Below are 18,900 nucleotides of genomic sequence, written 5' to 3'. Positions count from 1 at the left end.
TTCCCGCCACCCTGTGGATTTGTTTAAGGACCTGTTTTTGAGTAGGTTTGTACAAAAATACGAATCGGAATAATTTACCTCACGGGGACGATGACATAGTCTGGTCTAATATGTTTCAACGGTTAACAGGCATCCCTTGAACGCACTTAAACTAAAATTCCTAGAATTCCGATGCAACGGCGATCGGATTCTCAAGAAAAGGGCAGTAAAGAGTGCCCAGATGTGCAAATGTGTGTGTTTGGAATTAGGGCGTAGAATATAATTATTAGGGATAATAGGATAAATTTATTTAAGTTTTGAGATAATAATACGTTTATTTAATTCAATTTTTTACAATGATTTGTTTACTTACAAAATAAACGTAAAAAAGTCTTAAAAGGATAAACGTGCTTGTTGACTTATCTATCTAATGTTTACAGATTAATACCTATTTACAGTTTTTTGACAAATCATTTTTTTAGAGATTCTAACTATGTTGGACCGCAGACGTTCGGATACAATTAGCGTCTCTTTGCAAAGACAATGACGTCGACTTTGCAAAGTAACAAGACACTTACTCAACACACACACTACACATTACATCTGAGTTAGTGATAAGTTATCCAATTACGTGGCTAAAGGTTCTAGTTCTAAATCAAGGCCAGAATCAGAGAAAAAAAACATGTTATTTTCTAGTATAATTTAAATTTATTAAATTGTTACACAGATCCCATTTTTCTTTAGTCCAAGTAGTAAATAATTTTATATGTTCATAATAACATAATCTAAATCTTTCTACTTAACGGTGCAAGGTGTTTAAAAAATAAATTTCATGTATCTATATCATATACAAATCGTCTCCACTCTTGTTTATTCTTAGCCCTTCGCTTCGCTTCAGTCCAAGTTGTGTTCTTCTCTTAAGCGTCGTTTAAACACAACGATAAGTCACAGCAACTAGTTGTGATGACAAGTTGAAACACTGTTTAGACGCTGCGATTCAATGCGATACCACCTTCAACCCAACTCCAACTTTGATAAGTTGTGCGATGCACCGTTTACACACAATGATAAGTTGCAACAACTCGATTGACCTTGATAAGTTGTTTGATTTATCGCTGTGTTTAAACGACCCTTTACAATGCTGTTTCTTATTCTATCGCGTCTTGTAATTCCTTTTACTTTTCTTGGGTACTTCATGGCCATTGAGTTTATTCTACTTTTCGATGATTGTGTTAGCACCCAGCTGTCATTACCATAGGTAAGGATTGGCCTGAAGATCGTTTTATATACCTCTATCATTGTCCTCATCTTGCCTCATCCTTGCCTCATCCTGCTGCTTACTCCTTTTTTCCAATGAATGCTCTGTTTAAGCTGTAGTAGATTCTGAACGGCATGGTTATCCTTTCGTTGACTTCTTCTTCTGATCTTCCTCCATTTTATATTTTCACACCCAGGTATTTATATGTTGTTACTTGTTATAATTTCTGGTTATTTATCTCTATATTTACTTGTTTATCCTCATTTCCCATGATCATTATCTTTGTTTTCTCCATGTTTATTTTCATATTTCTTTCTTTAATAATATATAAAAAAACAATTTTTATATAAATAAAAATTTGTGATATTTTTAAAGTTAATGCTGACGGTAAAATATTGCAAAACCTATAAATTTGTAAAGAACCCTTTAAAATAACATGAAAATCTCTCATAGACATATGTAAGTAGGTAGCATGTGGGGCAAGTTTCATCCCTTCCCGAGGGTGAAAATTATACGTTCAAAATAAGGCCGGAAATGGATAAACTACGTAATTTTAAGCAATTTTTGTTCTATAGCAATTTTTCACTAAGTTAAAACGTGTCGAGTTTTTGAGAGTAAATATGTTCATTAAAAAAAAACACATTTTTATACGGTTTCTTGCAAATAACTCAAAAAGTAAGTAATTTTATAAAAAAAAACACTCCTAGCAAAAATGTTCATGTCTGTTCATGTAAAACAATTGCTGGACTATGAATAATGTTAAATGCATTCAGTGGGTGCGTCATCGACGCATTTTTCTTTCTTTTCTCTGACATCTTCTTAAAAATTGCCAAGCTACAATAACATCTTTTTCGCTTGAAGACATTTCAAATACTGATTGATATTCGGAAGTTCCAAAATTGGCACGCTCCTGTATTCTACATAATGATAAAATGTGTTATGGGACGTTATCTCTGTTGAGTATAAACAGATGTACGCTATTATGAACTGTGCAACATTTTACGTATGAATTTTATTGTATGTGTTGCATTTGGTCTGAGAGCTTCCTAACGCTAACAAAAAAAGTAGTGAACAAGATTCACATAACTCAGAGGGCCATAGAGCGCCAGATGTTGGGTGTCTCCCTGAGAGACTGAATCCCAAACGAAGAAATACGTCGCAGAACGAAAACAATAGACGCAGACGCTGTTGAAAAAATCGCGCCGCAAAAGTGGAATTGGGCAGGACACGTCGCCAGATTGTCAGACAATCGATGGACAAAAGGTATTGTCGAGTGGAGGCCACGAGAAGAAGCACTACGGAGCAGAGGACGCCCACGGCTGAGCGCCATATCCAAAATAATGTCCAAGATCGTATTGAACAGACTGAAGCCAGAGCTAGACAAGAAACTAAGAAGCAACTAATCAGGCTTTCGCGCTAAACGCTCCACTATCGACCACATTTTTATTCTAAGAATATTCTTAGGAAGCAACTAGCGCATGGCAAAGAAATATATAATGTTCATTGATTTCGAAAAGGTATTTGATAATACACTCACTCACGGACAAAAATATTGCATATTTTTGAAATTTAGCGAGCTCGCATACCGAAGCAATATCCTACATCGCATGTGGCATGCATTGCGAAAAGATACGCACTGAGTGTCACATCTGGTTTTCGGTGAATCTTCGGTGACTTTCGGCGGAATTTCGTTCACCGAAAACCAGATGTGACACTCAGTGCGTATCTTTTCGCAATGCATGCCACATGCGATGTAGGGATATTGCTTTGGTTTGCGAGCTCCCTAGTGTGAAATGAAATTTTTTGTGCTGCCCCCAGTGTCACAGAAATCGGATTGGTTTTCCGAATGAGATGTTTTAAAGTATCATATAAATGGTACAATCGGATTTAAATTTGATATGAGCTATATGTTGACCAATATAATGTTTAAATTGAATCTCATCAAGGTAAGTATTCACTATTATACCGACATAAAGACCTCCGTTATGGTGCATTAACACGAATTTGTTATCCGATACGGCTGGAAAATGGCAAAACATGATCTTCTAAAATGCCATTCAGCCAATCATCTCCACAAGTTCGGTATCTCCTTTCCAAGAAATACCACTCAATAGCACTAAGTATGCCGTCTGTATGAGCTTACATCTGGCATACCGTTCATCATATGGAAGCAAGATAGTTTTGGTGGTGGCGGCATATTTGAAAGGACATCCCGAACACGTGGATGTGATTAGGCGTATGCCAACTGACATGTACATTGAAAACATTTTAGCAGATTATGTTTTGCCATTTGCAAGCCACATTGGATATGACATATTGGTGCTAATGCACGTCTTCAAGTCGCTAGAACAGTGAATAATTATCTTGATGAGATTCAATTTAAAAATTATATTGGCCAGCTTATAATCCAGATCAGATTTAAATCCGATTATAGAATTTACATGACACTTAAAAAAATCCTATTCGGAAAAGAAATCCTATTCCTATGATAGTGGAGGGCTAAAGATAGCACCAGCAACAATTTCATTTCACATGGATTATGCAATATTTTTGTCCGTGAGTATATAAACAAAGACCATTTATGAAAGATTTTGAAACTACGTGGACTACCGATGAAATACATCAACCTGATCAGATTATTCCAAAAGGAATACAGAGTGAGACTGGGAATATATTCCAGTCTTGTCTTTATCAATTAAATATTAACTGATGAAAACATATCTATTAATTCTTACCAAAGTGACAGTACATCCACCAAATCCACCTCCCGTCATCCTACTTCCTATGACTCCGTCGACCTCTAGGGCTAGCTCTACGAGGCTGTCTAATTCTGGGCAAGACACTTGGTAGTCGTCTCTAAGCGAGACGTGACTTTGATTCATCAGTTCGCCGAATACCAAGAAATTCTTCTGTTTTAACATCTCTGCTGCATCAGATGTTCTTTTGATTTCTGTTATCACATGCCTCGCCCTCGCAACGATTTCTTTGTTTGTATTTATCGATTCTAAATCTGAAAATTATTACTGTTAATAATTGTTTTTAAAACACTCTAAAACTTACAACTAAAATTTTATAAGAACTAAGGCCGAGGAAGACATGGATGGTAAAGATGTTGATTATATAGTTACTTTCGAGTATTCGTTACAAATCGTTACTTTTGTATAAAGTAATCATTTAAAGTATTCGTTATTTTTATTACTTTTGTATTTGAGTAGGTACCGGTAATCATATCGAGAATCGCATTTCTCAGTATTTCGTAAGTATAAGTATAAGATCCGATATAACGACCTTCACCGATATATTTAATGGATAGAAATTAAATGATATGTAATTGTTCTGTCATTACTGCTCCACAATATCAGTAATCTCGAGTAATCTGTTTGCATCAATTAAGTGCCAAAAACAAACCCTCGAAATTATAGATGACGTACCTTAACAGTAACCCTGGGCACCCAGGTGCTTCGGAGGTCGGTTCTAATTGCAAAATCGTGTTCAGTGACCCCAAATATCCCGAAATAAGAAAATCTGGCCCTTAATATACTGATTTTAACATGTTTATAGTGGCGGCTGGTCAGAGGAGGCAAGGGAGGCTTAGCCTCGCCATAAATTGTTTACACAGGCTACACTGTTTTGTTTACTTTGCTATTTTGCTTCGCGTTAGAGATATCGCAAAAAGTTATTTGAACAAGTTGTTCCAAATAATATTCTAACCCCACATACCAAATTTCAGCACAAAATTCGCACTTTTAGTTTTTTCATTATTTGTAGTCGGGATCCTAAAATCGCAGAGGAGGCTGCTGGCCGGAAAATCTCACTTGCTAATGCTCCGCGTAGCCCAGCAGCGTTTAAGGATGGTTTAAGGAGACCCGGTCTCCTTAGAGCTGCACATCGCTTAACGCACACGCTGCCCGGAGATCGGGCAAGTGAGATTTTTCGGCCAGCAGCCTCCTCTGCGGATTTTAGGATCCTGACTCATCATCATCATCATCCAACCAATTTACGTCCACTGCTGGACATAGGTCTCCCCCAATTGTTTCCACACTTCACGGTTTTGTGCTGATTTTTGCCAGTTTTTACTAATCCGCCTGATATCATCTGTCCATCGTGTAGGCGGCCTTCCTCTACTTCGTTTATCTTCTCTTGGTCTCCACTCCATCAGCCTTCGTGCCCATCTTGAATCTTTCAGCCTGGCGACGTGTCCTGCCCAGTTCCATTTGAGCCTGGTGATACGTTCTACAACATCTGCGATATGATCCTGACTACAAATAATGAAAAAACTAAAAGTGCAAATTTTGTGATGAAATTTGGTATGTGGGATTAGAATAATATTTGGAACAACGTGTTTAAATAACATTTTCCGATATCTGTAATGCAAAGCAAAATATCGGTAATTTACCGTTTTTTTTTTGCATTCGCAGAGTAAGCCGCTTTTAGAATTAAAAAAATTCAGTTGAGTGTCTTAAACAATGTAAACCTTCAACCTGTCTGGACTGCAAAACTTCAAATCTGTATTTATTTTGATATGCATATCTACTTACAGAGATAGAATTGTTAACAAATAAACGACACAAACTTTTGTATGGGCCATTCCACGAACATACGCCTGTTTTGGATTACTTCGACAACGAATATTTTACTGTGCAACATAAGAAGTACGAAAGTAAATGGCGCTAATAATTATTCCAATAAACAACAATGTAATTTGCAATTTACTTTCGTTCTTCTTATTTTGCACAGTAAAATATTCGTTGTCGAAATAATCCAAAACAGGCGTATGTTCGTGGAATAGGGTATAATACACTTTTACAATTATACTATTTTTAAAATGATATGATATTATGAAATAATTATGAATTATGATGATATTATAAAATGTAAATAAAAAATTGTCAAAAAAATGGGGCCTTAAATTAGATTTTTTGGCGGATTTTTTTTTGCTAGTGCAAATTTGTCTAGATAATTTACAGTTAGGTAGAGCCTCCCCTATTGAAAAAATCACGAGCCGCCACTGCATGTTTGTGCATTTTTCGATGCGTTTTATACACTTTAAAATGTAATAATGCATTTCCACCTATTTTTTTATTGTAGACTTTTTACCAGACGTCATCCTAATCCTAAATACAATGCAAAAAGTTGCAAGTCTCTATGTACCTACTATATTTAAAAATAGATTTATTTCTGTGTTTTTAGTGTTAAATGTCCTGGTCTAATAAAAACAATGCCATACCTATATGTAAAATTAAAGTTGATGATCATTAGTCCAGGGCGCATCTGTTTTGAGATAGACGTTGAGAGGTGACTCAAATTCTTTTGCAGAAATTGCTTGAAAATAAATCAGATAATAATATTTGAGTTATCCTCCCTCTCAAAAAGGGCCGGAACATTGTTTAAATAATCAAAATGTCAAAAAATTAAGGAAAAATTCGATTTTTTTTTTCGTTTTTTGATTATAACTTTGAAACTATTCATTTCTGGAAAAGTTATACCGACATAAAAGTTGCGTAATTAAATTTCCTACAATATAGAATTGGTTAAAAATTTAAAAAATAGTCACCCTAGTTGCAAAATAGAAATAATTGCGAAAAAACCATACAAAAACAAGTATTCGCATTTTACGTTTTTCAACCATTTATGCTACACTTAGGACCTTCACATTTCACCCAGAAAAACTTCATAATACAATAAAACAGTACTATAAATTTCATTAAGATCGGTTTAATAGATTTTGCAAAATAAATTTTGCAATCCAGCTTTCGCAAAAAAAATTCATTTTTTCAAAATGTTACAGGATTGAAAATAAAGCAGATAGCAAGTTGAAATTTTGTTTGCTTATAGAAGTGTACTGTACCTTTTATTTGCAATTTACAAAATTAAAACCGATTAATTACCACGGCGTCAGGAATTTTTTTAAATAAACATGACTTTTTGGTGCTACGCGCAGGACAGTGGTGTTCGATTCACACAAGATTTCCACCAAAATGTCTTCCAGTCTTTATCTAATATATTATTTTCTTACTCTATATTTTGTTGTATTTTAATATTTTAATTCCATAAAAATCAAACTAATTTTATTATTGTTTGTGAAATATTGTTTAAACAATTGCATATTATGTTTAAAAATAATAAAACTTTATTCTATTAGTTAAAATATATGAACAAAGAAAGTGTTTGCTAATTAAATTGTTATTTCAAAGGATAGAGTATGTGTTTTTATTTTGCAATAAACTAATTTTTTATTTATATCGAAATGTAATAAAAATTAAAATGTATTAATCATTATCAAAGGTCATTGGAATGTCCAATCAGAGCAAACTATCCGCTGTCCTGCGCGTAGCACCAATATTTAATGTTTATTTAAAAAAATTCCTGACGCTGTGGTCTTGATCGATTTAAATTTTGCAAAATTGCAAATGAATGGTACAGTACACTTCTATACCCAAAAAAAATTTCAACTTGCTATCTGCTTTATTTTCAGTCCTGTAACATTTTGAAAAAATGAATTTTTTTTGCGAAAGCTAGATTGCAAAATCTATGAAACCGCTCTTAACGTTTACAATATTGTTTTATTGTATTATAAAGTTTTTCTGGGTGAAATATATAGGTCCTAAGTGTAGCATAAATGGTTGAAAAATGTAAAATGCGAATACTTTTTTTTGTATGGTTTTTTCGCAATTATTGCAAAAAGGGTGACTATTTTTTAAATTGCTAACCAACTTTATATTGTAGGAAATTTAATTACGCAACTTTTATGTCAGTACAACTTTCTCGGAAATGAATACTTTTAAAGTTATAATAAAAAAACGAAGAAAAAAATCGAATTTTTCCTTCATTTTTTGACATTTTGATTATTTAAACAATGTTCCGGACCTTTTTGAGAGGGAGGATAACTCAAATATTATTATTTGATTTATTTTCAAGCAATTTCTGCAAAAAAATTTGAGTCACCTCTCAACGTCCAAATGGTACTAATATTATTACAGATGCGCCTTGGTCTACATAGTCTAGAAATATTATCATTTCTACATATTTTCCGGTCAATATAAGCTATTTTTTTTCTAGGCCTGATAAGAATAGTGTGTATTTATTATTAAAATCTAACGTGTTACATTTTTATTTTCAAAAGAACTAACATCTGTGAAATTTTGTGAATTATCTACCTCGACAAATCGTATAGACATCTGTTTCTGGGTGAATGTTTTGTTAAATGATATACCTCCCTCTGTTTCAGCTACCTCTCAGCGCCCTGTAATCCTATAAAACTCTTCATAGCCTTCGCCCTTCATAGATAAAATTTTAGTTAACTGTACTGATACCGCCGAACACTCGTGGAATACCGGTCCGACTCCGATATCAACCGAAATCAACCGAGTAGATACAATACTCAAAATCAAAATAGGTACTCGCTCTGATACGATTGGTACGAAGTAACGAAGTAATCAGAGTAATCAAAGTAATCAAAGTAACGATTTGCCTCTCTGTATAGTAATCGTTACTTTCGGTATTCGTAAGTAACGAGTACTTTGTAACGTATAGTTACTTTTTCAACATCACTAATGGATGGACCAAATCCATGAAATAGGTGAAAAGAGAGATATAAATTTAAAATATATGAAGAAACTGGCCTCCTATAGAAGTGCATGAAAGAAATGGATAAGAGAAGGAACCCTAAGGATTCTGAGAAAGAAGAAAATACTTACATTTAATATCATCCAAATTGGCATCCCTTAAGCTAACTTTTTTAAGTAAAAGAGCTGCTTCCTCGCATTGTTTTCTCCTAGTAGGATATTCACTGCCAGTCAGTTCGTGTTTTACATTGGAATTTGTGATAAGGACTACTACATTCTGCTCTGTTAATGGGATCAGATGAGATGTTAAATGTCTAAAACATATCAGATAGTGTATAGCCGTGTAAATACTAAAGATAATAGTGAAATATTTGAAAGTAGGTGATTGCATTTCTTTCCAGTTCGATCTCCACCATTGTTCTACAGGCGTTTCTAGAGGAGTTATTTAAGTTTCATCAGGAACACTTGTAGTAGATCAAACTGAAATGAAATGCAATATTTTTCATTAGGTAGGTTTAGTAATATTTGTTTTCCATTTTCCCATGTTTTTCATAACTGCTGTTGTTATTCTATCCACTCTAGACTAGCTAAAATTAATTTTTGTTAAATTTATTTTATTTTATTTGACTTTCTGTATATAGGCAACATCGCAAATTGGAATTGACGTAGTTAAGGTTTAGATGAGTAGTTGGAAGGCAATGTTAGCTATCAGTATAGACTATAAAGACAATGTAATAATTACTACATACTTTCAATTGTTTAATAAATTCTAAACATTATAATTATTACCTGCAGTCTATTAAGAGGGCATGGTCTTGTTTGCCCATAAACGATATAAATTGATCCATAATACCACAAGGCATACCAGCGTAATCGTGCTCTGCTTTTTGACAAGCCAAAGCCTTATCAGTGAGTCTAAAAAATATAAAAAATGCGTTTATTGCGCAACCTACCATGATAACCAAACACAGTAATTACCCTATTGCTTTGGTTCCAGTTAATTGGTCTAAAAATACGTAAGTAGCGACTTCCAAGGATGCACTACTGGAAAGGCCACCGCCTATTGGTACGTTAGTGTGTACTACAGCGTTAAAAGCGGGAGGAATATCGCCTATATAGTTTACAATCACCCCTATAATGAGACAATACATTGCAAACATTGAGTGCAACAATTTAAATATTAAAATAAAATACAGTAGTACAAAGGCTTCCTGATGAGAGGTAAAGCCTCGAGATACCTGTAGAATATAGGGGAATGATGTCACTCGAATTCAAAAGAAATATAATTGACCTTCATACCTTTTATGTACATTACCCATTTGGGTCCCACTGGAGTTATGGCTCTAATTGGAGCACATGGACTAGGCAGATCAAATGATGTTTTTTGGTCGCAAAATTTACTAGTTGTATAAACGGTTACTACAGATCCCTCAACTTTTTTGCCAACCATTACAGTCACCAAAGGAAGTGCCTGAAAAAAAAACAACATATTCTTTAAATACACTTCTTCAAGAAATTAACGCACCACCTTAAAAATTGGTCATTTTTAATGTCTCGAATTTCCTAAACCTGTTCACCTGTTGTACGATTTAAGTGACTTTTTTAATATGTTCTTATGCTATCGTTGTAATAATATTGTTGCTAGACAAATAAATCGTCATTGTATACCGGGTGTACCAATCAAACTGTGATTTATTTTCTCGCGTCACCCTGTGGAATATTCTAGCATTTATAAAATACTGAAAAAAACCCAACTATAGCCTCATGTTTTCTCAACATTCTGTTTTTTTATTAATTGGCCTTGTTTTTCATCGATACAGGGTGTTTTTAAATAAGTGTGTAAACTTTAAGGGGTAATTCTGCATGAAAAAATAATGACATTTTGAAGCTATTTCCTTGTGGCATTTTTTAATAAATTTTTAATGGGAAATAAGCCACAATTTTACCAGAAAATGATTTTATTAACATTTCGAAGCCCAAATCGGGTTTCGTTGTCAAAATACAAAATACTATTAAAATAAACAAAAATGTTGTTGCTAAGTAAAAAAATTCTTCTAATAATTTATTTAATCTGACTCATTTATATTGGCAATTCAGACGTATATTATACATTTTAAAGTAGAAGACTTTAAAATTATATCGCCAATATTTATGAGTTGCGTTCCTGGGACGAGTTTAATAAAATAATATGGCTTCGAAACGTTAATAAAATCATTTTTTGGTAAAATGGTGGCTTATTTCCCATTAAAAATAGTTGATTAAAATAATGACAGTTTGCTTTATAAACCTATGTCCGCAAATACTTCGTACCGAGACAGGGGGTGTTGAAATTTTTCTTACAAACTGACGATTTATTTATTGCTCTAGAACCGGTTGAGATAATATGCAAATAAAATTTGGTGAGTTTTAAGAGGTAGTTATTGTGCATTTTTTGACATCTAATTATGAACTTTATAATAAACTATTTTTAATGGGAAATAAGCCACAATTTTACCAAAAAAATGATTTTTTCTACGAGCGTGCAAAAATGTCTACTTTCGCGCACGCATTTTAGTTTAGAAAGTTTCACTTTTCCGCACGCGTGTTACTTTTCCGCACGCGTGTTACTTTTCCGCACGCGGTTTTTACTTTTCCGCACGCGTGTTAATTTAGATATGTTAATATGGCCTTAAAGTAATTATGATACATGCAATAAACTAATATTTAGATATTATTTACTAATTTATTTCAAATATATCTTATTGTGTTACTGTTTTAATGAAATTAACGCGACAATTCGATGAAATAAAATTATTTTGACATAATATTCGAAAGTCAAATCGGTAGATAATAACAGTCGTTTTGAATCATCGTCATGGAAACCAAGATCGTCGTCATGCTAACTAATTATATTGAAAGTTTGGTTTTGACAACCTTGTCAAAGAATTAATTTGTGTATGTATTTTCATATTAATTAAATTAATTGATTAAGATTTGGTAATTTTTTAAAGACTCTTAGAGAAAATATTGTTCCTAACTCTTGCAGAAAGTCTCTTTTCCGCACTCGACTGCTTGCCGAACTCCCGCTTCGCGTCGTTCGGCAAACTGCAGTCGCGTGCGGAAAAGAATGACTTTCTGCACTTGTTAGGAAAATAACTATTATTTATCAGATTAAATAAATTATTAGAAGAATTTTTTTACTTAGCAACAACATTTTTGTTTATTTTAGTAGTTGTTCTGAAGCTATTTTCTTGTGGCATTTTTACAATTTTAACTATTTATAATGGGAAATAAGCCATTATACGAAACGTTAATAAAAATCATTTTTTAATAATATTGTGGCTTATTTCCCATTATAAATAGTTAAAATATTTTAGTAGTATTTTGTATTTTGACAACGAAACCCGATTTGGGCTTCGAAACGTTAATAAAATCATTTTTTTGGTAAAATTGTGGCTTATTTCTCATTAAAAATAGTTTATTATAAAAATGCCACAAGGAAATAGCTTCAGAACAACATTATGAACTTAATGTTCACCATTGGCGCATAAGGGTCATATTACCCGTATAAAACTGTTTTTGATATTTTGTACATCTTTGGAAAAACATTATTTTTTAAATATATCTTCTCTAACATTTATATTTTGTAAATATTCGGTGAAAATAACGTTACCAATTTTTTGACTAGAGTAGACTCTATATCAACAGTGTCTCCTATACATCGATTAATAACTTACTAGCTAAACTTATTTTTGAAACGCATCATAATATTATTGCAGATAGTTTATAAATAACCTTATCACTTTACTTTCTCGGCGACCCGTAAATTTTAAATTTACTTTTGTGTCAATGTTTATCCACCCGTGATATTCGACATTTATAGTGATATAAGTGCAATCTTATCTATGTTATATCATAAAACTTTCAAGGCTTACGAATCACTAATACAGTAGTGTAGGTTGACAATAAATACGATTGGTTCCAAAATTAACCCTGGAAGATCACACCTATTTTTTTTTACATAAACCTCACACATGGGTGTCAGATACCCAATGATTTTTTGTGAAGAAATAAAAAAAAGTAAATATTTTATGATTTCCAGAGACTCTCTAATCACTATTGAATACATACGAATAATGAAATCACTAATTTTATTTTCTCTCTCTTAATTGTAGTAACACAAAAGTACAAAATATTAAAAATACCTAAAAATAATTAAAAAACATTTTCTAAAAAACCAGAAACATAATTCAAAATATTTTAATTTAATTTAACAACAAAATGGTCTTTCTAACTAAAATATAACACCTTTTGATTATAGAACTCATATTCATTCTTAGCCAGGCATTTCAGTTTCACTCATTTTAGTAACTACACTCATAAGGCAGTGTGGCTCTATGCTCCATGCATTATGCTTTATAGCAAGCCGAGCATGCACGCTTAGCTTTTCCATCTTTGCCTTTGCAGAAATAACACCTAGTTTTCTTTACTAAATTTGTGGGATGTTGTGTTGTTAGGTCATTAACTTGAACGCACACTTGATCGCAAACCTCACACATGGGTGCTACATACCCTAGCCTATATTCAATAAATTCTCGTGATTGGAAATATTGCTCAAATGAGACCGCAACTACACACCCGTCCTTGGCAGACTAGATACTGAATTTACATAAAGCAGCATTACCATTGAAATGCAGCTGCGCAAGCTACATGCAGTTAACTGTCGCGATGGGTATCTCACACCCAAGTGTGAGCTTCCAGGGTTAAAGATATGTAGTAGATTGAGTCGTGAAGGGCCGTAAGCTGCAGTACTTGGGGCATATAATGAGAAATCAAGGCAGATACGAGCTACTCCAGTGCATTTTACAATGTAAAATTGAAGGAAAAAGGGCCCCAAGACGAAGAAGAATATCCTGGCTAGCTAACCTGAGAGCATGGTATAGAAAGACCTCAACTACATATTCCGTATAGCAACTAACAAAGTCATCATAGCCAGAATGATCGCCAACGTTCGGAACGGACAGGCAGCCTAAGAAGAAGTAGATTTGAAAACTTGATTTACACTTAAAAAAATTATTTACAGAGAAAAGCTATGAGAAGCGATGGAAGAAATCGAAATTGGAAGACGAAGATAACCTCGGCTTTATGATGAGGAAACTGAATCAGGAATATACAAAGAATGGAGTCGAAATACATCTAAAGAAAACTGACTATCAACGACGGAGAATACAGAAATAAAACAGCTGAAAATAGACGAAGGTGAACAAATCAAAGGAGCAGACAAGTACAAGAATTTCGGTTTCATAATACCTATCCTATCAAACAAAAGAACAACTGATAACTGATATATAAAATAAATATACTAGGACAAACAAGAGACTTCATATAAAAATTGAACCCGGTACTGTGTGATAAGAACGTCAGTATAAAAGCAAAAAGAAGAATATATAACACCAGGACAAGAAGTATACTCATTTATAGGTGTGAAAATTGGATAATAAATAAGCAATCCCAAAAAAAAATAATAGCAACAGATATGGAATTCCTAAGAAGCTGCAAAGTAGCAAGAAGAGATAGAATAAATAATAGAGATTAAGAAAATAATGGGAATAAACTCAGATGTTATTGACTACATCTAACAAAAGAGATTAACGTGGTACGGATATGTCAGAAGAGTAGACAAGAAACGTAGGAAAAACAGGATAACAGAACGAAACCCGATAGGAAGAAGGAAGAGAAGTAGACCCCGAAGATTTTTCAGAGATGAAGTGGACGAAGCAATCGAAAGAAGAAATCTACAGGAAGGGGACTGGTAAAACAGAAAGAATTGAAGAGAACGGCTGAGTCAAGGAATGCAGTGAACACTGTGGAAATCCTTAGTACTTATATAAATATGTATAACTTTTTACTATATATTACATTGATTAATATAACTTACCATAGGCATAACAAATCCATCGTTATAGTCGGTATGTTCACCGATCAAGTTCACTCTACCTGGAGCAAACACAGCTATGTCTGCTTCTTCGCCAAATTGTTCTTTGAAATTTTTTTTCGCTTCTACTACCAGCTGCTCCACGGGTACAAACTTAGTTGCCATAGCCACTAAAACAAAAAAAGTTTGTAAAAAAACGAAATAAAAAGCGCAAAAAAATATTCAAAGTAAAGTTGGTTAACTGGAATCTAGAACCTAAAGGTAACTGGGCCCTATACTTTCTAATTTCATAGTTCAACATTTTACACTTCCCGCGCAATATGACATGTTAGCCATAATCTCAAACCTTCCGTTGTATCTAGTTCTTTTTAAGCTCTGGAAACTATTTTTTGTAGAAGAACAACAACGTGGGTACTGACATAGTAAAAAATTTTATTAAGAGCAATAATAATATATATTTTAAGATAAAAATCGGGCTGGTAGAAGAAGAAGCATCTATACTCTATAGCGATAATTTATTTGAAAATTTTGAGTATCTTCTTCTTCTTCTTCTTCTTCTTCTTCTTCTTCTTCTTCTTCTTCTTCTTCAGCCTTCAGTAATCCAACATTGGACATAGGCCTCCCCCAATTCAATCCACTGTTGTCTATTTTGCGCCACCGGTAAAAGTTGCCCCGGTAAAATTCTATATATGAGATAACTGATACTCGGGTAACTGGGTGAAGTTTTCGGATAATTGATGTCTGATATGAGTGATATTTTTCTAAAGCGTTTCATACTATTAACCATGAGTTGCTGGTAGCTAAACTTAAATACTATGGATTTTGCGAAGAATCATTTTTGCTCATTGCATCTTATTTAAGCAATAGATTTCAGTCAATTTTCTCTAATAATAAGTATTCTAATAGAGCAGAAATACTTGCTGGTGTTCCTCAGGGTTCGATATTGGGTCCTTTGCTATTTCTTATTTACACGTCTGATATATTGAAATCTATAAAATTTTGCAAACTGCAAGCGTTTGCTGACGATACCCAGATTTATGTATGTTTTGAATTAGAGCACTATAAAGAATTTCAGGAGTGCCTTAATCAGGATCTTCAGACGATTTATCAGCTTTCTTTGGATCATAATTTAGAGCTAAATCCTGACAAATCGTGTGTTATGATTTTTGGTAATCAGAGAACTTTGTAGAGAAAAACAAAAACCTGGGCGTTATTTTAGATGAACAGCTTAGATTTAAAGAACATGTACAAAAATTAGTTCAAAAATCATTTTGTTCTCTAAAAATATTATATAATAATAGACATGTCCTAAATAAAAAATTAAGAAAAAATTTATGTGAAGCTCTCGTCTTATCTAATTTTAATTACAGTGATTTTATTTATGGTTTTTGTTTAGACAGTGACAGTAATACCCGATTTCACCAACGATACCTAAACAGTTGCCTTATTAAGTAATTATTATCGATAGGCACTTCCTAAGTCTATTCGCGGTGTGCAAGTACTTGGAGGCGATACGTGAAACGATCGTGCGAGAATAGCGGAGAAATATTGTAACTTTCTTAAATAATTCATTGTCAATTGAAATTGTCAAATTGATGTATATTTCGTATCTACTGTCAATGAAGAAGAACAATTATATATTGCTCCACAATATTGATATAATATGCAATTATTATATAAAGGTAAATGTGATTAATTGTATTTTGCTTGCATTACTGCATTTTAATAACTAATTTTATTTACTACATACAATTGTTTACGTTTTAATAACATAACCTGAATCTTATTTTTTCTTCTTATTATTTTTTTGGACTATGGCCTTGACAATTATCCAGCAACCAGAACCATATGATTGGCCAATATAATTAAAAGTGCAAATAAAAGAGCAGAGCGAAGAAACCAGGTGTCGCTTTTCCGAACTTGCACGGTCCCAATACTTAAGAACAATAGCGTTTCACAACTAAAAGAACTGCTTATCTAGGAAATTCTTTGCTAGGTATTAATTCGGGTACGTTTGAACTATTTTTGATAAATAAAAAGAAGAATCAGATGACATTACATTACTTTTTGGATTATTTGTCATTATTGTTTGTTTGCCAAGTTGGTTTTATTCAGTTTTGTACTGTTTAGTTATTTTATTAATTAGTTAGTTATTTGTGAATTAAGTTTGTTAAGTTTTGTATGTTATTTGTACAGGGAAATGGAGGAAAAGAAAAGAGTTGTAAATTTCACATAAGTATGACGAAAAATTAAAGTTAGTTGAATTGTCATTAATGAAATCATTTTAAAATAAGTAATATGTTGAACGTTGCTTCTTTTATTATTCATTTTTAATGACACACTTTTAGTGATATCATGAATGTGTTTTTGAAACACAACACTAGTTTGTTAGGTAGTAGGTAGACTACATAATTTTGTCAATAGACCTGTAAAATTTTTTTTCTATATATGATTTTCTATATTTTCCAACACATAATATATTATTAATATAAAAGAAAATACACAATTACAACTAATATACCTAATATTACAGAATAACAGAAAAATTAAGGTAAAAAGAAAATTATTGACCAACGTCACAAGTACATTAGTCAAAATTGTAAAAAAATAACCTGACTGTCAACGATAAGTAATACCATTGTATAACTAGACCAATGGTAATACCTAAAGTTTAGGGAGATCGAAAAACGTATCCTACCGTAAGGTTAGGACCGTAAGGTCCTTAAGCGGTTTAGGCAATTCTTATCGTATGGTGAAATCCGTTTTAGAGTTAGGAAGTACCTAAACCCACTTAGGTAATTCTTAAATATTTAGGTATCGTTGGTGAAATCGGGCATAAAAGCCGTATACAGAAAGTCCAGAATGCGTGTATCAGGCTTGTTTATGGTTTGCGCAAATTTGATCATTATACCACATTTACATAAGGATGTTAATTGGCTTAAAATGAATGACCGAAGGACTCTTCATTTTGCTACCTTTTTATTAAATATAATACATAATCCTACTTCACCAACTACGCTTAAGAAACGCCTTATATTTCGTAACGATATACATAACCTTAACATCAGAAACAGGATTAAACTAACAATGCCTCAACATAGCACCGCTTACCGCTATATTTCAGAGATCTTTCTCATATAATGCTGTTATAATTTTTAATTCTATTCCTAATCATTTCCTCCCATTAAATATAAATACCTTTAAAGTAAAATATAAAAAATACCTGTTAAATATGTCATAATAAGTAAACAGTTCTTAAATCTTAAAAAAACAACTAAAATATTAAATTTTAATTTATTAGCTAATTTGTAGACCAAATAAAATATTCATTCAATGTTATTATTAATTGTCAATCCGTAATTTTCTTTTATCAGTATAAATTAACATAAAAGCCTTTGTGTAACATATCTTGTAAGTGACAAAAAATAGAAATGTATTAGGGTTCTGGTTTGGTTCAGTTGAGTAGCCTTGAGCTAGACTTGCGCCAAACCAGGACATGATAGGGAACATTTTTTTTTATTATTGTAACTGATTGTAATTTTTTTCCCTTAAATAAAGTCCTTTATTATTATTATTATATATGTTAACGTTTATCTTTGGTTTTAACTTCTACAAAAAATGGTACTCATACATTCCAGAGTATGAAAAGCGAAAAGGCGTAAAAATCTTAGCACAGAATTTGGAGACACAGATAAGATGCTTTTGGAGTCACGGACGCCCTCCGGCAAGACGTACTCACGAGTTACGAAGTCTACAAACTGGACAAAAAATGCACAAGATAGAGATCTGCGGAATCATTCAAGGGAGGTTTACGGACTCGAAAGAGGTATTTAAACAAAATAAGATATATAATAAATATAGACAATAACACAAAAATCCGAGCAAACCTTTATAGGGTTTCTTTTCGTTTTTTAGGTTCAGAATTTTAGGTTTCACTGCATTACACCGTATCAAAAAAACATTTAGATATTCGCACTAATACTAGTAATAATAAAAAAATAAGACACTGTTGAACAATATCGAGTTTCACTTTTACATTTTTATTAATGATTGGCACGAATTGCATACTTTGAAGTTGAAGCAGACTATCTTTGATATCTAAAAATAACACATACAAAATCGACGCACTATGATAAAATTCGTTTTTGTTTTGGTACATGTAGACAGCATCTCTCTTGGATCCT

The 18,900-nt window shown here is 32.8% G+C and overlaps 1 protein-coding gene across 4 annotated transcripts in view; it reads right to left on the bottom strand.

Annotated features, from left to right (window-relative positions):
- The window catches only part of LOC114333158 (galactokinase), a 103,642-nt gene that overhangs the window by 5,435 nt on the left and 79,307 nt on the right, over positions 1 to 18,900 (bottom strand). For all 4 annotated transcript variants that reach the window (XM_050659762.1, XM_028282989.2, XM_028282990.2 and 1 more), the window contains exons 2-7: positions 14,720 to 14,886; positions 10,102 to 10,273; positions 9,781 to 9,934; positions 9,592 to 9,717; positions 8,935 to 9,116; positions 3,973 to 4,247 (exon numbers count right to left, since the gene is read on the bottom strand). In XM_050659762.1, the coding sequence (XP_050515719.1) occupies positions 3,973 to 4,247; positions 8,935 to 9,116; positions 9,592 to 9,717; positions 9,781 to 9,934; positions 10,102 to 10,273; positions 14,720 to 14,886 (1,076 nt within the window). The remainder of the gene's footprint in view (positions 1 to 3,972; positions 4,248 to 8,934; positions 9,117 to 9,591; positions 9,718 to 9,780; positions 9,935 to 10,101; positions 10,274 to 14,719; positions 14,887 to 18,900) is intronic.

The sequence above is a fragment of the Diabrotica virgifera genome, chromosome 8, assembly GCF_917563875.1.
Source record: "Diabrotica virgifera virgifera chromosome 8, PGI_DIABVI_V3a".
Taxonomy (NCBI): domain Eukaryota; kingdom Metazoa; phylum Arthropoda; class Insecta; order Coleoptera; family Chrysomelidae; genus Diabrotica; species Diabrotica virgifera.
This window is presented reverse-complemented; position numbering and strand designations above follow the sequence as displayed.